Source organism: Nilaparvata lugens, chromosome 7 (genome assembly GCF_014356525.2).
Source record: "Nilaparvata lugens isolate BPH chromosome 7, ASM1435652v1, whole genome shotgun sequence".
NCBI lineage: Eukaryota > Metazoa > Arthropoda > Insecta > Hemiptera > Delphacidae > Nilaparvata > Nilaparvata lugens.
In genome coordinates, this window is record NC_052510.1 from 10,034,265 (window position 1) to 10,061,291 (window position 27,027).

The 27,027-nt window shown below is 33.4% G+C and overlaps 2 protein-coding genes across 2 annotated transcripts in view; both read left to right on the top strand.

The window, feature by feature from the left end:
- The window catches only part of LOC111046660 (inverted formin-2-like), a 225,795-nt gene extending 207,901 nt beyond the window's left edge, over window positions 1-17,894 (top strand). The window contains 16 exon segments of the mRNA XM_039433649.1: window positions 670-731; window positions 1,841-2,029; window positions 2,775-2,875; window positions 3,382-3,452; window positions 4,662-4,769; window positions 5,416-5,486; window positions 6,007-6,133; window positions 7,386-7,638; window positions 9,570-9,685; window positions 10,315-10,597; window positions 11,841-12,012; window positions 12,688-12,733; window positions 12,735-12,813; window positions 13,173-13,319; window positions 14,149-14,294; window positions 15,721-17,894. Coding sequence (XP_039289583.1) covers window positions 670-731; window positions 1,841-2,029; window positions 2,775-2,875; window positions 3,382-3,452; window positions 4,662-4,769; window positions 5,416-5,486; window positions 6,007-6,133; window positions 7,386-7,638; window positions 9,570-9,685; window positions 10,315-10,597; window positions 11,841-12,012; window positions 12,688-12,733; window positions 12,735-12,813; window positions 13,173-13,319; window positions 14,149-14,294; window positions 15,721-17,892 — 4,143 coding nt within the window. The 3' untranslated portion in view covers window positions 17,893-17,894.
- A 5,409-nt stretch (window positions 17,895-23,303) lies between these two features.
- LOC111055745 (exportin-4) overlaps window positions 23,304-27,027 on the top strand; it is a 46,454-nt gene continuing 42,730 nt past the window's right edge. The window contains exon 1 of the mRNA XM_039433650.1: window positions 23,304-23,548. Within this exon, the coding sequence (XP_039289584.1) occupies window positions 23,498-23,548 (51 nt within the window). The 5' untranslated portion in view covers window positions 23,304-23,497. The remainder of the gene's footprint in view (window positions 23,549-27,027) is intronic.

The following is a 27,027-nucleotide window of genomic DNA, read 5'->3' on the forward strand; positions in this document are numbered from 1 at the left end:
TCAATTTAGTAGGCCAATTCCATACAGTCCAAAATTATTCCTATCAAAGTGCATTGCGTAAGTTGAAAAAGCAGATTTCCTATAGTTTAAATATATTTAAAATAAGAATCAACAGGGTACAGTAATAACTAGATAGAAAAAACTATTTTTTGCACCACCAGCAAAATAATGAGTCTTCAACTCGTCATAGTCGGGGTTGTCCCATTGATGAATATGTTCATCTAGTCAATTCCAAACTATATGAACGTATAATAATGTTTCCAATATGAACTTAAAATAGACCCTTTTTATCATAATAGGTTAAGTGTTATCGGATGGGCACGTTAAACTGTCAGTCTCGGCTGGAGTATGACAGTCTTAAGGGCCTTTGATGGCTTGAATGATATATTCAGGCGAAGTGAAACTTCTCTACAAGGGACTATCCACCATCAAAAGTCATACGAATTTCCTTTTTACTATGCTATGTTTTTTCAATCCATATGGTAGCTTTTCAACTAGCCTATTTTGAAGGCTTCTATTTATTATTGCAAGCAATAATTGTATTGTGGAGGATAAATAGAATTGGATACAGTTTGTATTGTGAAAATGATCCACGTTTAATTTTATATTATCAAACAGCTTCAAAATTGCATTTAAAATTCAACGTCTGTATATAATTATTTTTTCCAGATCGTACTTCTAGATGGAAAACGAAGCTTGAACGTGAATATATTCCTGAAACAGTTTAGAAGGTGAGTGATGTTTCTTAGTACTTAATCTACTAATTGTTACTTGAAGTTTATTGGGAGGATAATAAGAGGGAGAAAATAAAATAATGTTATGGTTTCAAACAATAGCAATTTTTACAGTGTTCTGGATTCAAGCGAAATAACGCCGTTCTTATTAACGTTGCTTATATGAATTCAAAACTCACAAAAAGTTCAATATAGCAAAACCAATCAAAGTAGAAATGAAGGAGAAAGATAAATTTTAAGAGTGAGTTCATTATAGTTATTTGTACATCTAGAGTGAAAAGTACGACTTTTTCTCCCTGAGGGAAAAGTTTGAAGCCCGAGGCGAAGCCGAGGGCAACAATTTTCGTGAGGGAGAAAAAGTATTTTTCACTCGTGATGTACACAACATTTTTCCTCCATCTACATTTTTTATAGAAACTGCAAATAAAATCATTTTAATAACTTATGTATTGGTGACAATGTTTCCTAACAACATAACCTAAAATCTAAAACCTAAAAACTGGCCGTCTGATTGGCACTGCCGATTGCGCTATCTAGCAAAAGTTGTAACAATTATATCAGCTGGGTGTCAAAATGGCTGACTCCAGATCATGCGGTTCAGATTTGAATTGCAGATCAAAAATATTTGTTTGCTGGTATTTTGAATAGAATAAGATATTTTAAAAATTGTATAAATTTTTATCGTCTACTAATATTAAGAATATAATATCATACAAACATATATTTCATGAGTTGATCAAATTTCTGGTTGTGGTATTGAATTCAGTTAACTCAATGACAGACACCTCTTTATGCTTTCTCATCTGAGCTTAGACCTTCTAACCTATTATAATGTAAGTTTTTAAAATAGAGATGCTTCCCATGTTATTTAAATGGAGTCACTTTTACTCCCTAGGGAGTTTTTCTGTTTTTTACTACCGAGAGCGAAAAAGTGACACTTTAGTATTATGTTTCAGGGAGTATAAAGTAAGTACTTTAGCCAGTAGGTGGAGGAAAAATTAATTTTTAGTCAAAAAATCCAGTAACCCCAGGCTATTGGAAACACATTGAATCCTTATTACATTTTTTGTGCAGATTTTTTTCATTATTTGTTGTTATATTTGCAGTTCGAATGAAGACATAATCCAGGTGATCAGAGACGGCGAGCATGATGAGATAGGAGCCGAAAAACTGCGCGGTCTGCTAAAAATCCTGCCAGAGCTTGACGAACTGGAAATGCTCAGGAATTTCGATGGCGACAAAAGTAAACTTGGCAATGCCGAAAAGTTCTTACTGCAACTAATAGACATTCCAAAGTGAGTATAGTACCCTCCACAACTGAATTGCATCCAACACTAGTTGATTTCTTGATAACATGTGAACAATAAAACAGTCCATAGTTAATTATAATATGGTTATAAAATACATTAGCATGGTGATGTTACCGAGTTATTGTATGAAAGAATCAATACATTTTCCAATTAATCCTCCCATTTATCAAAATGATGTTGTTTTTTAATCACAATAGTTTTCTTCCTTTCTCATTTTGAATCTCCGATGATTCTTTGACAGGAAATGTGGATTTTTGTCTGACACATTCTCTCATTCATATCCTATTAGATCAGTTTGTGAAAATTAAACGTCAAATTATACATTGAACAAAAGTTTTATAGAATATGAGAGAGAGTATTTTTTTTATTCTGTAGCCTTCAGTGTAAAAAAATGGCTTTATAATCCCATTTTAATGTTAGGAGAAGTTAAAATCTGGTAGATATGATCGATATTATTTTTTAATTTATCAAAGGAAAGTGCATAATAGATCAATTGATTTCGAAGTGATTTGTGTGACCTAATTTTCGTTTCATTTCCACATTTGACCTAGAAATTATTTTTTTCTCAACTAAATTGTTCAGGCCTTATACTCAGTTTCCATTCAACTAGGTAACTGATATTTCATAAAGATTTTTATCAATAACTGGTAAATTTATTTCTCGTTGCCAAAAATGTATAATGAATACAATAAATATTATTGTTATTATTCTATTCTGTTTTCTTTTCCAGTTACAAATTGAGGATTGAGAGTATGCTTTTGAAAGAAGAATTTGCAGCTAACATGAACTACCTGGAACCAAGCATCAACGCTATGATAGTGGCAGGAGAAGGTAAGCTTCACAATCCATAAAATGTGAATAAGTTATTATTTTAAATTATTGGGTACCGTACCGTACTTCATTCTTTAAATTTTGCCAAGGTCGCTGCAAATTTCGTATGCGTTTCACATTTTTTCGACTGTAGGTGTTGAAGATGTAGGAGTTATTCTTGTAATACATTTTATAAATATAAATTATAATAATTGCACTCAACAAGTGAGCTGTAATAGCATAACAATAAGCAATAAATATCACTTATTTGTTGTCTATTTTTTCATATCACCATTGCAATATTGTCTGCTATTTTTCAACTTGTATTATTAGAAGTTTGGTTATTCAAATCATGGTGAAGAAATTTACTGGGGAGGTGCACTGCAAATAGATCAAAGTTTTCATGAATTATTTATTATTGTTCTGTCATCTTTCAATGTTTATGACTTAGCGTTGGATTTAGTTCAGAATATATCCCATGTTTTCTTCATTTTCACATAATATGTTTTGTATAATATTTATTACAGATTTGATGACGAACAAGCCTTTACAAGAAGTACTGTATATGGTCATAGTGGCTGGAAACTTCTTGAATTCCGTAAGTCAAATATATCTAAATAATGAAATCTAATAACTCGTTCTTTCGAAGAATACTTCTTTCATCGAAATCTCCAAATACGAGTTAGTATTTTGCAGTATTTTTAATATTAGTATTTCCCTCAGCACAAGCTCATTTTATATTAAAAGTGTTTGAATGAAGAAGTCTAAGAAATTGTCAAAAAACCACAGATTTATTGATACTTAGAAAGACCGGTTTCGGTTATTACACCATTGTCAATCTCTGATAAACTAGAACTAAATACAAGAGCAGCAGAATTTATACTAGTACTATAGAATTTATACCTACTAGTATAAATTCTGCTGCTCTTGTATTTACTTCTAGTTTATCAGAAATTGACAATGGTGTAATAACCGCAACCGGTCTTTCTAAGTATCAATAAATTTGTGGTTTTTTGACATTTTCTTAGTCTTTTTCATTCAATATGAATAATTACTACAATATCAACTTCTCAACTACACGAAAAATTGAAAGTGTTTCCTGAAATAATAGCTACCTTCAAACCAACATCTCTCTATTTAGGAATTAGTTGAATATGAATCATCTTGAATTGTGAGTGTAAAATAATATGCTATAATTCATATCAAATGAATTATTGCTCAAATTTTTGAATACTATATTATTAAATAAAAACACACATATGTTGTCAAATTCTACACAGTTTTATTTCGTACAGGATCATAGTTTCGTGACAATGCACACCGGTCATATGGTTACAATGGTTAGCTTGAAAAAGTGACCAGTGTGGTCACGAAACCATGGTCATAAAATAAAATAAAACTGTATAAAATTTGACAACATATGTGTGTTTTTATTTAATTATGGAATGGTTCTACAATATAGACAGTGACTCAGTCGAATACTGCATTATTACAAATAGCTAAAAAATGTTGATTCTTCAATATTATTGGTTGATCAAGATTCTGATTTTCCAAGAACTTGCAAAGAGTAGCAAGTTAATCGATATAAAATATACTTGTATTTAATTTTCGTTAATGAACAAATCATGAGAAACTAATGAATATTTTCTATAAGTATGATATATTATTTTGTAGTACTGGCATCCCCAGGCGAGGACGCTGACATTCAGGTATTCATATTAAATAGTTCTCCAACAACTGATGTATGAATAAGCTCCTCTTTAAGACTTTTATTTTGAATGAAATGAGAATTGTAATTCTTTTTCAGGGTGGATATGCAGGTAACGCGGCCGGAGTCAAACTGAGTTCTTTGCAGAAATTGACTGACATCAGAGCCAATAAACCAGGCATGAATTTGATACATTATGTCGCTCTGGTGAGTATCAATTCTATTCTTTCAATGAAAATCCAAGATTGATTAATTTCCGTGAAATAGAAAATGTATATTTGTCATTGAAAATCAGTGAATATTGAAACAAGTGAGGTCCACGTTATAATGGCAGTGTTTAATTACCGTAGCAATGGTATTGCTATCCTTGTCTATCATTCAACAAAGTGGACAGCGCTATCTCTTTTCCGCTTTGCTCTGTTTCCAGATCGCCTTTTATTCATTTATTTATTCAGTCATGTAAAATTATTAAACATATGTGAGAAGGCGCAACAGGCTTATGCCCAAAACTGTCCCTTCTCAAATTTCTAGAATATAGAATTAATAATTCATTAACAAAATATTCTATCTTAATTATGAAAATTCAGTATGAAACTATTGAGAAATAAAATTTCTTGCTTAATAAAATATAATTGATTATTTTAAACGAGAATGAACAGTTAATATTACATCAATAAGCATGTATCAGCTACCGTCTATAGAAGGCATTGAAAAGACAGAGGATCGGCAACGTTGTTATCCTATCTTTCTCCACTGCCATTATAACGCTCACCTCACTATAACTATATTAGAAGACTTATGTGTGATTTTATTACTTTTTTCTAATTGTGATAATTTTTATTTTGTTTTCCAGCAAGCAGAGAAGAAACGAAAAGATCTACTCCGATTTCCAGAAGATATGCTAGTATTAGAAGAGTCTACAAAGTAAGCACACACCTTATCAAATTCTACAAATTAATAGTAGTTATATTTTGTACACTATTTGTTGGACAAAATTTCATTTTTAATTTAACATGTTATTATTGTAGGCTACTTTGATGAGTATTTTGTGCTCGAATATTTGTTTAGTCCCATGTAAGGTACGATTAATTTGTATTATCTACCATGTACATACGAGTATGTCTATTAGTTGACTAGTTGAAATGTGATCAACTTTTCCTATTGAAACTATCTATTTTCAATTATCATAATTTGTTTCATTTCTTGCGTCAATCTGCTGCCCCTGTTAATATCTGCCTTTCTAACACTGCATACTACATGGAGAAACAATTTTCATAATTATTGCACTTTTACTCTTTGAACTGGAGTGTAAAAGCTGGCGTGTATTTCTTGTATTAAGAAATTGTATTCCTGGAGTTTAAAAGCTGGCGTGTATTTCTTGTATTTTATTGATAATTTTTGAACTATTATTTTGCTACTCCTGCTGTATTATTTATTTTTGCAGAACAACTGTCGAACAACTACAAAACGAAATCAATGCACTCGACTCTCGGATAAAGAAAATCCACAAACAGATCGATTTACCAACTACCGAGAAAGAAATTAAACTGCAGATGGGAGAATTCCTCACGGTAACTGCTCAAGTTTTCAACATTATTTTCTAATACTTCATCTACAACAATTTTTTAGAATCCATAATTAATCATCACTCATTTTCCATTGATCTACAAAGTCAAATGAACAGCATAACTTTTTGTCATATTTTTTATAGACTGTTTGTTTATTTTAAATGTATCTAGAGTCATTTGAGGTTTAAACCATACTATCTATTGTAGCCAGTATTTTAGTCATCTTCTTCACAGATTTGAAAGTAGTGCTACGACTGTATGTGAGATTAAGCTTTGATATTACAATCAAGTCAATATTATATATCAATTGGTAAAATCGTTTCAATATTGTATCACACATGTATGAAAAAGAGAATGTCTTGATGCATTTCTTTTCAAGAGACCTCAGATAATGTGTCTAATTATGATTAGGCATAATTTGTGGTTTGTATCCATAAAGGCTACTTATATAGCCTGAGATGAAATTAATGTTTTGTATAACCCACTTTGCTTTCAAATTATTTTATTTCCAACCAGCATCAGTTTTAGATGAATGTTGTTATTCTTAAAACAAATAATGCATTCTATTTTTATAAAATCTACACTAGAAACAGAGATGTTGTAGAATTTCTCCATATTTAGGTGGAATGGGAGATGTTTCTTATCAAAGATTTGAAAGAGATGTCATAATAATTGAACTAACTTAGCTTATTCAGTTTTAGATAAATGTTGTTATTTTCAAATGTTCTTATTTGGTTTCTATGTTAATAAAATTTACAGTGTGCTCAGACATGTTGAAGAATTTCTCCATATTAAGGTGAAATAAAGGAGATATAAGATAAAAAAAAACATTTTTATATTTGTCACATCCACATTCATTAGATTTGTACACAGGATCCTTTTATTCTTGTCACATCAACATTTTTTAGATTTTGAACATGATCGTGTGTACAACCTGATAAAAGTGGATGTGACAAAAATCAAATTATATACTTTCAATTTGGAGAAATTCTGCAATATCAGTTTCTATTCAACAAATTTTATAAAGATGAACGATTTGTCATGAGGAAACCAGTATCTTTCATTTCACTTCATCCTATATTTAATCAATCAATAATTTTATTCAAATCAACACAATATCTTCAACTAGTTTTAGATGGATATGCTGTTTCAAATCAATTCACTTTATTGCAACATGTCATTCAGTTGTGATCAGATCGCCGAACGTAAAATCAAATATACTTCATTGTAAAGTGTAATTTCCTTGTGATTGCAGATGGCCGAACGTGAGGTGTCGTCGCTGCAGCGCGACATGGCGGAACTGGAGTCGGTGCGCCGGTCGCTGGCCGAGTTCTTCTGCGAGGACGCGGCCACATTCAAGGTGGAGGAGTGCTTCCGGGTGCTGCACCAATTCTGCCTCAAGTTCCGGCAGGCGGTCGTCGAGAACGAGCGCCGGCGTCTGCAGGAAGAACAGGCGTCGGTCAGGCGCCGGCAGCGCGAGGAACAGTTGGCTGCCAAACGCAGACACTGTCAGTATGACAAGCATAATCAATAATAAATTATCATTATATTAATCGTTTAGCAATGTGCTGTAATTCTACATCTATACTTCTATATTCATATAACAAATATCGGGGCACCGAGCTTCGCTCGTTATTTATTCATTGATAAACAAAACACAATTCTTCAAAATGATCACTTTGAACAATTAATTACGACATAGCAGTCAGGTATTTATATAAATAAAAGCTATTAGCTTCTACTTACAAAATCTTCTTCAGCATCTTCTTCAAAATGATTGGGGAGGGACTAACAGGCACAGCCCAAAACTGTTTCTTTCCCGGATTTCGATTTATACACTATAAATAATCCAAAAAGTAGGTTATGTTCCATACACTTGAATTCAGATCCAATTTTCAGTTCAAACAATTGAAAACAGAAAAGTTATGATTTAGATTGTTTACAAACCAAATTGAATAACAAAATAACACCTACTAATCACTTAAAACTGTAAAATAATAATTATCATTATATTAATCGTTTAGCAATGTGCTGTAATTCTACATCTATACTTCTATATTCATATAACAAATATCGGGGCACCGAGCTTCGCTCGTTATTTATTCATTGATAAACAAAACACATTTCTTCAAAATGATCACTTTGAACAATTAATTACGACATAGCAGTCAGGTACGGTATTTATATAAATAAAAGCTATTAGCTTCTACTTACAAAATCTTCTTCAGCATCTTCTTCAAAATGATTGGGGAGGGACTAACAGGCACAGCCCAAAACTGTTTCTTTCCCGGATTTCGATTTATACACTATAAATAATCCAAAAAGTAGGTTATGTTCCATACACTTGAATTCAGATCCAATTTTCAGTTCAAACAATTGAAAACAGAAAAGTTATGATTTAGATTGTTTACAAACCAAATTGAATAACAAAATAACACCTACTAATCACTTAAAACTGTAAAATAATAATTATTATTATTATCTTTGAAAATTATGATATACGGTACTGTAATTTAGAATGATATACCATTTCATATCAACAAATCAGATTATTTTGTTAAAGTAGATTAAAATTTCTAGATAATATTTCTTGAGAGATAAGCAGATTGATTCAACGGCTGTACATAATTCTGTCTCTCTCCCATCTTCCGTTATCAACAGACGACAAAATTATCATCTGTTTTTCCAAGGATGAAAAACTATTATCCTTTTCATGTCTTTATTTATATTATAAACCTACTATGCTCCAAATTTCGTGAAAATCGTTAAAGCGTTTTCGAGATCTGTTGGACATAAATATACAGCCATATAACCTTATAAATAGCCAAATATATAAATATATACAGACATTGTTAGCTTAATATAATAGGATTTGTTCAACAACAGGTTGAAACTCTGCATAATATACATATCCATATTTATTTACTCATGTAATTTATAATTAGTACAACTTATCGTACATATTGTAGGCTTGTAGACTAATGTTTGAATTTTAAATAATATACTTACCGTTCAAGGCTGGTCTCTATGGTTAGGACACACACATGATCATCATGCATATTTGTCTTCAGCAAGAGGCTTCCAACTTAAAATAAACAATCAATAACATATAAACAAACCAATAACAAAAATACACTGCAACTACGTAATTATATGATTATAAAAAATGTCTGCTCGGAGCCTTTTGCTGTAATGACATTTTGACGACATGCATGCCCTACCGTTAGTGGTCAGCCTTGAACATACAATATGCTATAATTTTATCACACTTACGGTATTGTTATTATTCATCTGTTTTGATTCTGTCATGAACTGCGATTATTAATTCAATTAAAATGTTCTATACATTAATTACTGGCAGTATATTTTTAGTTGTTATTATTCACTGGTTTATTGAGTCACATAAATTTTCAATTGGATAATTATATTTATTTTGCAGTGAGTGGTGGTCAACTGGGCTCGAACGGCTCCGAATCGGATTGCAACATCGTCGATTCGCTTCTCTACGACATTCGTTCAGGATTTCCTCAGAAAAAGGGCTTTGCTGATATCAAGGTGAATTTTTGTATTTCAGTGCATCAATTAATATTTGTATTTCAACTCTTATCACCCACATCATGCTTCCGGTTTATAGCTCTCAAATATGAGTACCTGCCTTAGTTCATTGATATTGAGCATTTCAATATTCTATTGTTTTATCTGTCAAGGATCACATTTCCTAAGGAATTGATCATGGGAAAAAATTAAATATTAACAAAATATGGTTAGTTTGCTTTTTGAACTATTTCGATTAAAACAATTCAAAATCAAATCAAATTTATTGTTTCATTTCCATAATATATACAACATGACATTAGAAAATAATAATCATGTAAATTTACTGTATTGTATTTTGAAATTTATATCACCACCAGCAAAAGTACAACTTGCTCGCTGGTGGGAGTCTATCCTAATACTAAATATCAACAATAATGAATTGAATATTTAGCAAAAAAATATTTATTACTCACATGTGGAGCGCTTTCCAATTTTTAAATCCATTTTCAACTCTCAGGATAGTGTAGATTTTCATAGGATAGGATTATATTTTTTAACTCATGTAACCTGTATGACTATCGTCCATGAAATAACATTGGAAATTGTGATAGGACACCATTAATGTGATATTTCTGTGTTGTTATCAGGTTCGTAAATACGGCAACGGAGCGATGACGTCAGAGGAGGACGTGTCGCAGACGGGATCGCCGCTGCTGACCCGGCGTCGGTTCGGTTCGTTCTCGGGCGAACCTGGAGGCAAGCCGGGTGAGGAGGGGGCGGTGACCTGTTCGCCGGACGTGACGCCGACGGGAAGCCTGCGCAGGCGGAGGAGTCGGGTGCCGTCCGAGGAGGACGACTCCACCCTCATGGACTTCCTCAGGGCGTCCGGGCATGACGGCACGCGCGAGAGGAAGTCGTGGGGTAGTCTCGGTCAGTGCAACTGTTTCATACCAAAAACTTGCTTCGTATTTGTTATGCTTCTTGCAATACTTGATAGTTAAAAGTAAAAGGTTCTTAGTAGGCTACTTATTGTTGGCTATCAACGACCTTTACAACATTGGGAAGTTCAAGACTGGTTCAGACGTTTTATAAAATAAAGCATCAACAACAAACTTGACGAGATTGCAGTCTCGATCCTGTTGAACTGCTTTTTTTGCAATATTCGATGCAGTAACTTAGTTACCTGTTGGTTGTCAGCAACCCTTACAGAATTTAAAAGTTCAAGAGTGGTCAAAATATTTTATTGAATGAGGAACCAATAACAATTTGACAAGATATTTCAATCTCGATCTGTTTAACTGCTTTTGCTATATTCAAAAGTTACCTCTAGTATTGTTTATAAAAGTTTTTAAAGTTATCCATTCTATTAACATGTTGTTGTTCCAATATTTTTCATCTGTAGTACATTATGATATATAGTATTAATAAAGAATTGATAGTAGAAATAGAATTAAATGAAAAATGGATTCAAAATAGTAATCAGTTAAAAACAAATTAAATAAAATATAATTGTAGGTACCAGGATTTATTTTTCAACCTTTGTGTCAAATAAAAATATTTGGACTCTGTAAACGTAACAAAACTTCCACATTCTCATTCTCTAAAAAACTGCAAGCTGTATTTTTTGTTTTATCTTTTACTTTATCCACTGTCCAATATGAAACATTTTCAGATATTTGAAAAATATAAAGACATTCAATTATTATTTTGCCTCCTTCATTTTTATTTGCTGATTTTCTGAAAGGACTGTTCAACTTTTTTGTTCTATTCTTATTATTATTATATTCTTTTTTCGTTGTAGAAGTAGGCCTATAGTTAATTTTTAAGACTTTGATATAAAGTTGTATGAAAACCATTCAATTATTAATAAACCTCCTTTCTTTCCACTTTCTGAAATCCTCTAGAAAAAATCATTGTATTTTGATTTTCCTGGTCTGATTGAGTGTCTGATATGTAGCTTTGTATTGGCATAATAATTAGCCTTTAAAAGAATTTATGTTTTATGTTATTACTGGATTTAATAGAGAGATAGCTTCAGGTTTGTTTCTTTCACTCTCAACCATATCAATCATAAAAGTTTGTACAAAAAATAAAGAATAATGAATGAAGTAATGTTCAATTTTTGTTACTGAGATTTTACTAGATAATAATTATTATTATTCTATTGTTATAGACCGTTCATGGGCACGGCGAGCCAGAGGCGGCAGCCGTAAGCGACCTGACCTGCTGAATGCCGAATTCGGTGAGAGAGAGCGACCGTCCTCTCCCTCTCCTGCACCCTCTCCCTCATCCGAGAACAAACAGCTCATACTCAATAGCTCAGGCGAAGAAGAATCTAAACCAAGGTCAGGCACAATTGCTATAATTTATAATAGTAATAGCTAAAATAACTTCCTTATAGGTTCTCATTTAGGTTGTCTTTTGGAAGTTGGTAAGCCAAATAATATGACATTACTAAATGTTTAGTTGTTGTATGTACGGAGATAATACAAATACATTGCATACCGAGAATAGAAATTTATGGTTTGTTGACTTGTCTACAAATATATATTCAAACATGTTAAGTTCGAATATTTTTTTAGAGTAGGTACCTATAAATAGAATAAGATATTTGAATATGGAAGAATGCTTTACAGTCATTATAATTACTTTTATTGTTGAAGACGAGAATTTCGAAAAAAAATGGAATAACCGCTTTGAAGATTATATATAATTTACTTCTGGCTGGGTCTTGAAACCCCATTTCTCGCGATTTTTAGGTGTTTCAACAAATAGACCTCGATAAACTCACAAAAAGAAAACTATAGCTGTCTATCGCTGTTTTTCTATGGTTCTACCGTCATACTGATAATTTTGTAATTATTTAAATCAAACATATCAAACACTTGGAACTGTTTACAATATTCATTTCTTCTCACTTCAATTATAGTTTTCATTTATATTGTTATAAGCATTGTGCTATATTAGAATCACGTACGGTAATTGTTTACTTATTTTTCTACTTTATTATCCGTTTACAGGGCATGGAAACAGAAAATTGAAGCCTGGTTGAAGGAAAATGAAAAGGGAAGAGAAACAGAGTGAAGAGCTGAGAAGAAAGGCCAGGCGCCTTCAGTCGAATAGACGCTCTCTTGAAGCTGATTCAGGTTTGTACATTTTTGTGATATATATTCAGAACTATGGATAATAACTCATATAGAATGCTTCTTCCTTATCTAAGCTTCAAAATAAAATAGAATTGAACTAATTTTCAATTTAAATTTCTTTACAAAAATTAAATACGATCACAGATGCATTAATGCAATTCAACAAACGATTTTATAATAAGATTTTTTCATTTTGTAAGATTTGAATTTTGTAAGATTTTATAGTAAGTGGAAGTTTGATGGAAGAAGACAATACCCACAAGACACAGTCTCTGAGCTTATTCAGCTTATTCATCCCAATTCAGTTTTTATCTCTTGCAATCATGAAAATAATAAAGATGTTTTTCGTTTTAATGCAGAGAGTGAAGGCAGAGGAACCCTGGATACTCTGCCTGAGGGTAAACTAGCAGAGGCTGGGCATTGTAGCCAGTACAAGAGGGTCTACCCGGACTGGAAGCCAACCATTGAGAAAACTGATGTCGTGGGCACTATGGAGGCTATTGCAGGTAATACTCAACTTACCTCAATCATTTTACTAAAAAGAATTAGAAAAAACTACATTTTTTTCAATATTTATTGCACTTGAGGACTTGGATTGATTTTATATTATTAACAAAACGGTTACTGTGTCATTTAGGACATTGATTCCATACGTAGGCTTCTCATTCTTTTATACAAAATGTATTACTTCAGTAGTGTATCGCATAGGACTTGATATTTGATAATCAGATCATTTTTTCAAAAATTAGGTATCTCTCTGAAGACATGAATACTTGATTATTGAAAAATTACAAATAAAATGAAACTTTATTGTTTGTTTTTTTATTTGATTAGTTTTTGTCTGTTTTTTGATAGTTTGGTGTAGCAGTAAAATTACAGAATACTTTTTGATTCAAGAAGATGATAACGGTTGTCATCATTCATAGTTTTCTTCACAAGAATTTATCACTTTCTTGATTGAATCTAGTCCAGTCTTATAAAATCGTTTGATTGGAAAGTATTCTAGATACTGTGAGCATGAATTTAATCTTAACTCGAAGATTGTGAGGTGAAGTTGGGAAATTATCAATACGAATATTTCCCAAATTATTCTCAACAGGAAGGTATAGAGAAAACACGAAAAGCTTCTCCATAAAGAGAATGGAAGATTCATTCATAGTTGGTTTGACAGATTGACTTTACACGCTCAATTAATTGAAATAATAATTTCGAATTCTGAAACCAAATTTATTTTCTTCTCTACAATACCGTACAGATTTGAAATACCACATGCAAATTGTTCAAATGTAAATAGTTGTAATTCATAATATTTGAATTGTTTTCTTCTTCTATTAGAAGCGCAGCCGCAGAGCACAGTCAAAGACAAAGCGCCATGGCGCAAGTCCAATCTCAACGTTCAAAACTCAACCGAAGAAACCGAAATGGATTTGAGACGATTGAGACGGCTGAAGTCCAGGGGAAGCTTGGAGAACTCATTACAGGTAATTTCTAATCATTGAGTTAACGACTTTATGATTCCTGGGAGTCAATGATGTACATGGGCTATTAGATGTAATTAATGCATAATTGGGATGTAGTCTGTGATGCCTTAATCAAAGTTGCATTAATGTCAATGATTATATATTATATTTGAAACTATATTTCTTACTAACTTGTACATTCGTTTGTATCGGGAAGAATATAGCCAGTATTCTACACAACTGGAGAATTCAAGGTGACAATTATTATGTTTAGAATGTTTGCAATAATAAATTAAAGATCAAATTCCTCCACATACTACTCTTTATTATACTCCCATAACAAAAATTCAAAATTGAAATCATTATTTTATTCTTCAAAAACTTATAATAAATTTGCTACTAGACAACTAGATCGATTATGGCGAACAACGATGATTATAAAATTGTTATGTTGAATTAATTTATGAATCGGATGGAATTAAATAGAGAATGCATTTATTCAAATGCTAATCAATATATAACTATTATTTAACGAAAATCCTAATTAAATGGTACATCACCCTGAAGACTTCTGCTACTGCAGACATTGACAACAGGGTTAACAGCTAGATGGAAATTCGATGAGAACTACTATGTACAGCATTTTCGTTAAATAATAGTTATATATTGATTAGCATTTGAATAAATGCATTCTCTATTTAATTCCATCTGTAACTGGTTGGCCGCTATGGCTTCCTGTAAAATGAGCACTGCTATCCAGAGATTGTCAGTTTGGTGTAAGGGTAAGCACTCCTGACTAGCAATTGGGAGGTACCGGGTTCGATTCCCGGGCTGGCAACTAATTTTTGGATAGTAGTTCTCATCGAATTTCCATCTAGCTGTTAACCCTGTTGTCAATGTCTGCAGTAGCAGAAGTCTTCAGGGTGATGTACAGCATTTATTTAGGATTTTCGTTAAATAATAGTTAATTTATGAATCCTTATGAAGGATAAATTACAGAAAATGTAAAAATGAAATATTACATCAGTTCTTCTTGTGATACTGGTAAGAATACTTTATGGGATTTACAAGTATAGATTGAAATTCACGCTAGGACATACTTCATCTACTAGAAAAAAACGCTTCACTCATATGGGCTACTTTTTAAAAAATTAATAAAAACAATATAAAAATCTTGTAGTGGGTACTCTTTATTCTATTTTATTTTTCCAAACTTCAAAACAATTCAACTATTTTAAAGTTTTTAAAAAATAAAAGGTACTACAAGATTTTTATATTGTTCTCATTAATGCATCTACTAGTTATCTAATTCTCTAATTAGAGAGAGTTCTAGAGACTCTAAAGAGAACTAGATACTGCACAATTTATTTGTTTTTGATTGGATAAATCCTATGAATCTCAGATTGTTTAGAACGGATTGACTTTTATTTTGATTCTCTTTTTACAGGCGATCAATGAAGAGGAAAAACGGAAAGGAATCATCGAAAATCTGGGGAAATCCTTGACACCTGACGCCAGTTTAACACTGTACATAACAGATGACCCCGTGTCCAACCCGAAAACCCAATCTCCTCCCACACCAGGAAGGTACAGCAGAACCAGTCCTCTCATTTCCCGCCGTGCGTTTCCTACCGGGGATCAGGATAGTGGCAGCAAGCAGGAGGAATTCCTGCCTCCCTTTGTGCCTCGAAGAACAAGGAAAGTACCTGACACAACAGGAATCAGCGATAAGGTGGAAATCGATTCGGATAACATTGAAACTCCACCTGCGACCAGGAAACTTGTTGGAAAACTACCCCGAAAAACAGAGGAAAGGAACAGTGAAGATATTCTATCTCTGAGATTGCGTGGAAAAGATACAGCAGAAGACGAGGAGAATCTAGGAGACGGCCAGTTTGATCGGTTCTCTCTAGCTAGACGAACAAGGAGATACAGGAAACAGGCTGAGGATGAAACACAGAAGAAAACCGAAGAAATTGTACCTGAAAAACAAATCTTACGCTCACCCACACACCAGGCTAGCTCGTATCCTGTGGAAACTCTCGAGCCGCAAGACACGGAGTCGCGGCTGAAGAGATGGCAGGACAGGTTGAATCATCGCGGCAGTGATGTGAATGTCGAGGATGAGGCGATTGCCAACATAGCCAAGGCTGGAGAGGAGCTTCAGAACCTCGGCCAGTCTGCCACGCTGCCAAGGATTCGGTCTCGTTCGGGTATTGCTAGGAGAGACTCCAGGGAAATATTCAGGGAAAGCACTGATGATTTGAAGTCTCGACCTGTTGAGGAAAATAAAGATCCAGCTATGGAAGTTGGTAGTTCGTACACACTTCCGCGATCCACTCGACATAGGAGCAATATCGATCAATCCACAGTATCACAAGCTGTCAGGAAGTATGGTGTTTTCGATAAGTATCAAGGAGATGATAATAGAAACAGGTTCAATAGTGGTGGAGGTATACCTCAGTTGAGAAACTTCCCCACTCCGATACATTCTCAGGATCAAACTAAGACATCACAATCGAAGAGTGAATTTATTCCTGAGATAAAGGTTCAAGCAACAACACCTGGTAAGGTCAGATCTGAGCATGAACTTCATGATGAAGGCTTTGAAGAAACTCAGAGTCTCGTCTCGGAAACTCCAAGTCAGGGCACATCCTCAGGTTGTAACTATGAGGGAGACAGTGTGGACTCACCAACGATTAAGAAAAGTAAGAGGGATTTGAAGAGAAGTGACAGCAGTGATAATGGTGTGAAGAGTGAGCAGGCAGCTAAGAAGGTGTTGAGGAGTAGTTCGGTGAAGTTGCCTGAGAGGAGAAGTGTGATACCTAGGAGCTCAGCAAGTTTGAGGAAAACTGATTCTCAGGCTAGTTTGATAAGGGATAGTGAAAAGTTGAAACGTACCACCCGACCAGAACCGTTGCAAAGGAAGATCCCCACTGCGATCACTAGGACACCGGTTAGGAGTGTGGTGGAGCCTATCAAGAAAACACCCAGCTCCGATAGGATGCCTTTGAAGAGTAGCAGCACGTTAAACAGGACGGATTCTAACAGGAGTGTGTTGAAGCGTCAGAGTAGTGTGGAGAAAACCACACCCAAATCTCAACAGAGTTCCAAACTGTCATCGGTGACAATGCCGAGGAAGAGGGTGGAGCGGAGTAGTTCTAGGAGTAGCTTGAGGAGTTCTAGGAGTTCGCTGAATAGTTCAACATCGATCAGCACGGTGAGGAATGTGCGACAGGTGCCTGGGTTGAGTAACTACACAAAAGCGATCAAATCGTTGACGACTGATTTGAAGAAATCGGTGCCCGTGGCTAAGAAGCCGCTGGCTCAGGTGCAGCTGAAGAGTAAGTCTTCGGTGCCTGCAAGCCGGAGTAGCAGCAGTGGCAGTAGTATTGGTCCGACCATCCGGAGGCCGAAGGTGACCACGGGCATTAGCACGAGTTTTAAGGAGAACGCGGGTTCAGTGCCGGCTAGTCGATCTAGCAGCAGTGGGAGTAGCATTGGCGTGACAAGGAGGGCGGGGCAGGGCTTCATGCGGCCGACTGCGTCCAGTGCCGCCAAGGATTCTGCCGACGCGCCGAGGGTTCGGCCGTTGTCCTTCAGGCAACCAATCAAGTGAAGGTCAGTCAACTACATTCAGTAGTGTTGTGCAATATTACCCAATATTTATTTATTGAGTCATGTACAATTATTACAATATGTGAGAAGGCACAACAGGCTTATGCCCAAAACTGTCCCTTCTCAAATTTGATGAGTTTTGATGGGTCTAATTATTATGAACCTCAGTTTTGATGAGTCTATAATTTCTCAGTCACTTTGTAAGCATACTCTAGAGCACTAGTGACCACCCGCATGTCATCCTCTATGCTTTTAGCCCAGTTCTCTACATCTCTGACTTCTTTCAGAGCCGAGCTAAGTCCTTCAAGCAGAGGACTGGTTGATTTAACCCACAATTTAACGTTAATTCAACGTAATTCGACGATTAATCGTCACTAATATGTTCATGTCATAATAATTTTCATGTATACTTCACTTCATTCTGTTTACTTAATTGTAATTTATGCCAGATGAATTGAATTTTAATTTTAATTCAATCTAACATCAGTGTGGGAAAACAAGATCAATTTATATAAACACTTTTATAAAAATACTTTTTACAAACAAGCACGAAGAGAGATAGTGAGGTCCACGTTATAATGGCAGTGAAGAAAGGTAGCAGAACAACGTTGCCGATCCTCTGTCTTGTCAATGCCTTCTATAGACGGCATTAGATATAATACCTTCTATAGACTGTATAATTTTATTAAATTATTATAGAAATCACTATAGTCAGGTCCACGTTATAATGGCAGTGTTGAATTTGCAATGGTATTGCTATACTTGTCTATCGTTCAACAAAGTGGATAGCGCTATCTCTTCCTCGCTTTGCTCTATTGCCAGATCGTCTTTTAACAATGTAGAATTAATAATAAATTAACAAAATATCTCATCTTGATTATCAAAATTAATATTATTGAATTATTGAAAAATATAATTTCTAGCTTAATGAAATATAATTGATTATTTTAAACGACAATGAACAGTTAATATTACATCAATAAACCTGTATCAGCTACCGTCTATAGAATACATTGACAAGACAGAGGATCGGCAATGTTGTTCTGCTATCTTTCTTCACTGCCATTATAACGTGGACCTATAGTAGGTACTCTCTTCATGCTTGTTTGTAAAAGGTATTTTATAAAAATGTGATATATAGACAAGTATAAAGATGGTACTAGCATAGCCACCTCTAATACACCTGCATTCGAGGTGGCTATGTTACTAGTGATTTCTATGATAATTGAACAGTTAAAGGACCTAGACCAATTAAAATACTTTACGGTATCAAAAGATCAATATTATTTGTCTTACTGAATCAAGGTGTTGTACAGACTTTGAACTTGTCCAATATCAATGGTGGTATAAGAGAATGATGATCTTTTAGGCAATCAACCAAGTGACGGTGAGATCAAAATGTCTCCCAAATTTACAATGACTTTAGTTGATTACAATAAGTATTATTTAAAATTGCAATTGCTCTGAATATATTATTTTGATGTGGGAGAATATAAGTATAGAATTTAATAGGATACAGTTCAATGGATAGTATACTTTCTGATACTGTATTAAAGTGAGATAAAGTGAAACTTATCCATAATGAAAACACAAGAATGTCTAATTTCACGAATTTATTCTGAAAATAAAATTCATCACATGTAAAACATCATTAGAATAGAATAGGAATAGAGGTAGAAAAAACGTTTATTGAATCAAAAAAAGCTACTTACCAAACATTGAATAACAATAACTGCTTGACAAGGTACCTTATAATAAGTGATAACGTTGAACAACAAACATTTCATCTGAATAAAAATATACATGAAATAATTTCATTCCTATCAACTTTTTGAAAATAATCTACGACTGTGAGGTGCTGAAAAAAGCTGCTGGCAAAGAACGTTACATTTAAATAATTGTACGGTATTTACTTTCCAGTTTGTATTGTTTGAATTTGAAAATACATTTACAATATACAATACAATATTATTTGGTAAAATAAGAAAAAAAATGAATTTCTAGAACATATTAAATTTGTTGCAGGTAAGCTATTAATTAATATAAGTGCTGAATCTCTTAGTTGTGTAGTGTAATTAATTACAAATTCCCTTAATTATTCTCTTTGATGAACTGGAAAATCACGTTATATTTATTTCAATTTATTCTATGTTTTTCAGATGGAAGCAAAGCAGAATACCTTTGGTTGATAAATTCTACAAGAGCTGAGAATCTTCAATTTGCAACATACAGTTCAAACAAATTAATGCTTTAAACGAGCCAAGTTTATTGAATTTTATAATAGTTGAAAACTCACTGCTCCAAAACATACTACCTATATGAAACAAATCGAAATAAAAATATTTCTGAATAAATTCAAAGTACAAACTGATTTGAATAGAAGAAGAATATAAGTACAAATCCTACTCATATTTATGGAAGAATAAATAAACTGATTTTGTGACGACTATACACTGACCATTCATGATATTTTCAAATTCAACAAGAGATTTTTCAATATTGTCCGATTCTTTCTGTAAATGAGTTTTCAATTTTAATTGTAAAATTGGCTTTGATAAACAACAATTTCGAGTATTATACGCTGTTGATAAATGTTTTCTTTTAAAAAAACTGATTCAACATTTATAGATATGTGTGTCAAAATATTTTCAGGTTTAATCGAACAATAATGCAGTAGATGTAAACTATACAAATATAATGAGCCTAGTAATAAGTGTTGTAGTTGTAAGTTTAAGCCATATTTTATCATCTAACCAATAACTCTTAGAATTTTTTATTTTTATAGGCATTAGACGTTCTCAGTGTTTGATTTTTGTATGTGAATGTTAATTGTTTCAAAATATTTAAAACTATACATTGGAAGAAAAATTGATAAAAGTATTGCAAGCCTATACAAGGAAAGAACATTATTCTGTCATTTGATTGAATTGATTCCAATAATCAAGTGCTATTGAAATATAGTATTTTGTTTTACAGAGGATAACTTAAATAATTACATTAGAATGTAGCATTCATATTTCTTATAAATATGCAGTTGATGAAATGGTTTGTGTAATGTTATAAGTAATACCGTATTCAATTCATTGTCATCCCTAAGCATGAAAAATCGATGGCTGAAATGGATTAACAGTTGCCAAATGAAATAAGGAAATCTTATAATTTCACAATATAAATAATTTTAACACTTTTATCAGAGATATTGTGGAACTTCTCCATATTAAGATAAAGAAAGGAAAAAAGAAAAAAGATGTTGTCGAATTCCACTATAACATTTTTATTCACCAAAACTTAGGCAACGAAAATTAGTTTGGGTGAATAAAAATGTTATAGTGGAATTCGACAACATCTTTTTCTTTTTTCCTTTCTTTATCTTAATATAAATAATTATTAACGAGTTAAAATAAATTTATTGTGTGGATTTCAAACAACTATAGTTTTTGATCAAAGTTTCATTCAGGGATATCTTACTTAAAGAATAAGAACTGACAATCTTCAAAATCTGACAGTATTCAACATCTTTTTGTAGAATAAATAGAATATTGTTTCTTTCAAACTATAGAACAGCTGTTTCTATCATGTTAAAGCATTGCTGTCTCTATACAGAGAGCATTGCCGTCTTTGTATAGAGACGGCAATGGTTAAAGATATCTGGCTAGTTACCAGAGTACTTTCATAACTTTTCCAACTTACTATACCGTAGCTATTCATTAAACTTATCCCACAGAAATTTTCCAATATCCTTCCCAAGAGTTAAAAATAACACGTTCCATTCTAAATAAAAGACATTTTCCATGGAACTAAGCAATTTCGAAGACATTTTTGTCAAACAAATCAGTCTTATCTAGTCAATATGCCTTATTTAAGTGCCTAGAATAATGCTAATTATAAAATTAAACTACTATAGTTACATATTGAATTTGATGGATATTATTGAGACCAAGATGCATCAAAATAATGTTATCAGAGATACCAAACTTCTATGTATAATTTTAGCTGTTTGTGAATGTCAAAGTGTGTATTGTAAATGTATCTGTATAAATTTGTGAGAATGTCTACATTGTTTTCATTTTATTCATATGAATCCCAAATTCTTCTTCCAATGCATTTTTTTCAGATTGGAAAGAATGCATTGGCTAATAAGATAGAGAAACAATAGCATAAGTAGATATCCCATGGTATAGGGCGTTAATGTCGCAACTCTTACTGTTATCTCAAGCCGATAGTTCATGTAATTCTTTACCGTAAAGCTGTGTGACGCTGGTAGTCTCTCATATTGTGCCGTTCATACCCTCTCACCATTGAGATAACAGTAAAAGTTGCGACATAAACTCCCTATACCATGGGATATTACTTACGCTATTGTTTTTCTATGCTCATAATCAAATACCACACGGTGCAGTACCTTATTTTGGGGTCAGGCATTAAAAAAAATGAAATTCATAATAATATTATAGAGTAGTTTAAAATAGCCACAAATGATTATTTGCTCTATTTTGATTATTATTATTATTATCATCGAAATAAATCAAAATAGGCTCATTCATAATAATTCCAACGAGAAAAACCATTTTTATAAAATAGGTACCGGTACAGTACTGAATTAGGCTATTATTGTCATGTATGTAGTCTAGTCTTCAACATTGTTAGTTAGGCCTATTATTTTTTGACAAGTTCTAAGAGCTATAAATATTATACTCAAAATAACTAATAAAGGTAATATTTTTTTACAAATAAACTGAATAGATTGTTTATTTGCCCTTAAATGAAAGTTTTTATCAATTCTACATTATTTTTATTCAAGAAAATTAGCTTTCCCGTCCATTTCAAATCTTGTGTTTGAAATATTAGCACATGATAGCCAACATGACCAATGTATTACAAAATCCCCCTCAAGCTCTCCTACGTAATTCATGTCAAGATATTAAGATTTGAGTTGATTTATTGAAAGAAATTATTTTTTTACTCGTTATTTATTATTAATTGTTATTCTTATTGATATTCATCTAATATATTATATAAATATTTTCGCCGCGTTATTGGTGCACTCTAGCGGACATGTTGTCAGAACTCTGCTTCTCTATGCTTCTGTCCTGATTCTGACTCCAAAACATCTGCTCTGCTCTGCTGGAGCCACAGAATATATACAGAATGGAAACTTTGTAATCAAATGCCTATCTTACCAATGCTTTTTTACATGACCCCAATACTAAACACGTCACGTGACCTTGGGAAGTTCCAATCCTGGTCTTCTGATTGGCTCGTGGCAGTGAACGAGATCAATTGATCCGGATCATTAAAGTGATCCGAACCTTCTATCAATACTATTACAATGCGGCGCTTCCTAACAAGATGGCGGATTTTGGCGTCAGGGTGTAGCCAAGTTTCCATATCCATACTGTATGTATACTGTGCTGGAGCTGTAGGTTCCCCATTCCCTACAAATGTACGTAGTTTCCAGAAAATTATTTGATTTTTGCATGATTCCTGTATTATTTGTAGTGTTTTTAATTTTCTAACTTGTTTGAGTGTATCCTCCTGTGAATTCTGTAGAGAACTTCAGAAAATGTAGCTGATTATTTCAGCCAATTTTAACTTAGACAACCCTGATGGAAAACGAAATTCTTCAAAGATTGGAGGCGGCTGCTAAAGTTATTTTGGTAAGTTCCTCAGGTTAATTTATTGTATTGTTGACAATAATATGCTCTATATATTATGAACATTTCCTAGAGTTTGTTTTATAAACAGAGATAAATATTTGCTTCAAGCTATGGTAGCTGCTAGGCTACTTAGGTTATCCCTAAGAATGTTCTCTCATTTCTAGCGTCAAATTATGTAGCCTATTTGGCATTGTTGACTTCATATATTGCATTGTTTTACAATTAATCACATGCTCAAATAATATAATAACCTTTCCTCTTGATTTCTCCAATACATTTTAAAATAATAACTACTACATACTCTATTTTATTGTAGCCAACTACACAACAAACCTTCTATTTTAATTGTATACCCAACTATAATAGCAAGACATTATGAGGAATGAGAAAACATCAATCCATTATTTGGCTATGTTATAAATACTAATTTATTTGGCTATGAATAAATCTTAATTTATTACCGAATATAATTTAATTCCGCCACGCTTTATTTAGGAAAGCATGATTTCAGTTTTACAAATTGAAAAAACTATACTACAATTTTAACACATCTCAAAATATTAATTAGTAAAAATGACGACTCATTTTAACTTTCTATTTTTTAAAGTTTATAGAAATATCAGGTAATTTTAGTATTCAGGTAATTGGTAACTACCAATGTCTCAATGAATTGCTTTTAACCTTCCGGCAGTCGTGCTGTTGTTGTAAAAAGTACAACCAACAGTGTCAGTTTTTTGCTGCACAAAACTATTGAATGGGTTGGTGTCATTGAATAAGTCAATTCAATTATATCATCCTTATTTAAAGAGTTTGACAAATTTACGACAGAACTTGAGTTTGTGGCCTAGGCCCGACTTAACATTAAACACTGGTGTGCCTTTTGAATGCTTGCTACCATCGGACTCCCCTATGCATTCCAAAATTTTCCCCCCATCACTCTACTGAGTTGCAGTATCAACCAAGCAATGTTTCAGTCTTTAGGTGCCTAGTCTTAACAGTGCATAAGTAGTGCATATGATAGGAAAGAGACTGCCAACGAACCAATAACACATAATTGTTGGCTTTGCTTGGTGTACCTTATTGGGCTACGAAAAGAGAATCATGCAAATGTTCATAGGCGTAAAATAATCCAATGAGATGGAAATATTATTTATACAGTTAATTAATATGTTTTGACAGTAAACAGAGTACAAAACATATAAAAAATAGGATGTTGTAAAATACAACACGCGATGCTCGTGTGATTGAGTAGGGCGCGACTTCCGGAAGGTTAATGTAAATTGAAACTCATGATATCAGTGCCTATTACAAGGCAAAATCCCTATGAACCACAATAGGCATAGCTTAATCAAGTTTTTATAGTCAATTTAGTTATTCATTTGTCTTATTCTGGAAATAAGTTTCCAATTGTGTGAACGTTTAGAAATCTGCATCCTTGACCAGAACTTGCTGGATAGATTAAGTCAAAAAATTCAAAACAAAAACTAAAATCAATATGGGATGTTAGTCATAGATCTCAGAAAGCATTAGGCTTATATATGAATTATAAAATTTTATTTCAGTGGCTATCTGTGACTCACTGCCAACACTCAAGGTGTTCTTTTCTTGGCAGTGCATAAAGTTTTATTTTCAGTACAGTTTGTGTGATGTTTGAATAATTTGTGTTACATTCATGCATCTTGAAAATTTTTATTTTTGCTGCAAATAAATACCGTATAGGCTAATTTTAATTTCAAAACGTCAATTTGGTCATCCATCTTTTTCAATGCCGTTTCTGCTTAGCTAAGTTCACACTATGAAGCTGAAGAGCCATGTAAAATTTGGGCTACATTTATAGCTCTGTCAGCTACATGTAGCTCTGCTATAAGTAGATTTAACGCTAATTTTATGTAGCAGAGCTATATGTAGCTCTGCTATAATCAACTGTGATGCCATTACTTGTAGCAGAGCTACATATACTTCAGAATAAACCAGTATTCACTGCTCAGTTCCCAGCCTGATGCCGAAGAAGAAGGTAGTTCTTGCAGCAGCCGCTGCTTTCGCCGCAGCTACTGTGATATTTTCAGCACAGAGAAGAGAAAGAAGATATTGGATAATTTTGTCTCTATTCCAGTCAAATTAACTCTCCATCATTGCACAATAATATATAGCTTAAATCAAAAAGAAATGCTCGCAATGTGCAGTAACCTACTAGCACTCTGACAACAAATGAGTACAGTATAATCTGGTGTAATCCCAGCAGGCATTAAACAGCTAGGGTCTAAGACCTGGTTATTATTTTATTCCCTGAAAAGAATTTCAAGGCCGGTGTTGGCGTCGTACCATACGACTGAATGAATTAAACAGCTGCGGTAGCCTTCCTTCAAGGACAGAGCAGCTACATCTAGCTCTGCTATAAACAAAAATTAACGTGTAGCAGAGCTGCATAGAGCTCAGATTCTCTTTGACGTTTACCGGAAATTTTGGATAGCTCATTTTCTGCTATATAGCTGAGAAAATAGGCTTAAAACTGCTATAAATCCGGGCTATATAGCAGATCTCCAGTGTCACTTTTTGAACTTGTAGCAGAGCTAAATCTATAATCAATATAGCTGAGCTACATGTAGCTCTGCTACATAGTGAAAACCTAGTTTTAGGATGGTAACATGGTAGAGCGGCGAAGCTTCAAGCTTGTGATTGTTGCATCCAATGTTTGTATTACGACGGTGACAAAAAATGAAGAAATATGTGCGCCACCATTTAAATACATGCATAACATTCAACACTCTCAATATTGAAGCTATTTTTGCTGCTCCACCATGTTTACACACATACTTCAAGAATTTTAAACTTATAATCAATAAATTATAGACAAGTTGAATAAATAAAAGTTAATGAGTTTATTCTTCCCAATTTTTCAGACACCTTGATTATATTGGTGATATATCAGAATGATGTCATAAATATATCAACATGTGACCCGCGTTGAAATACGGAGCGGAGACCTGGGCAGTTGAAAAAGCCCATGATCACAGACTGGAGGTCACTGAAATAAAGATGTTGAGGTGGAGTGCTGCATAACTAGAAGGGATAGAATCCGAAGAATCCGAAAATGAAATAATAAGAAACAGAATGAAGGTTACAGAAATATCATAGAAAAAAGACTGCAGTGGTACGGACATGTGGAGGGGGAATATTATGTGGGAAAAAGATCGACCACTTAGATGTCGAATACACTAGGAAGAGGAAAAGACCTAGGAAGAAATGGGAAATTTGTATCGCCCAAGATCTTGTAGAGAAGGGACTAAGACCAAATGAAGCTCATGACACCTGAAAGCGACTGACCCAAAACGCCGACTCCAGCTGAGTGGGAAAAGGCTGAGAAGAAGAAGGAGAAGAATCTTCTAAAATAAAGCAATTTATTTTGTTTATGTTCTGATTTTGTGTCTTGATGAACATCGAATTAATATCATGAGCCTTATTATTTAAGAGTTTTTCTG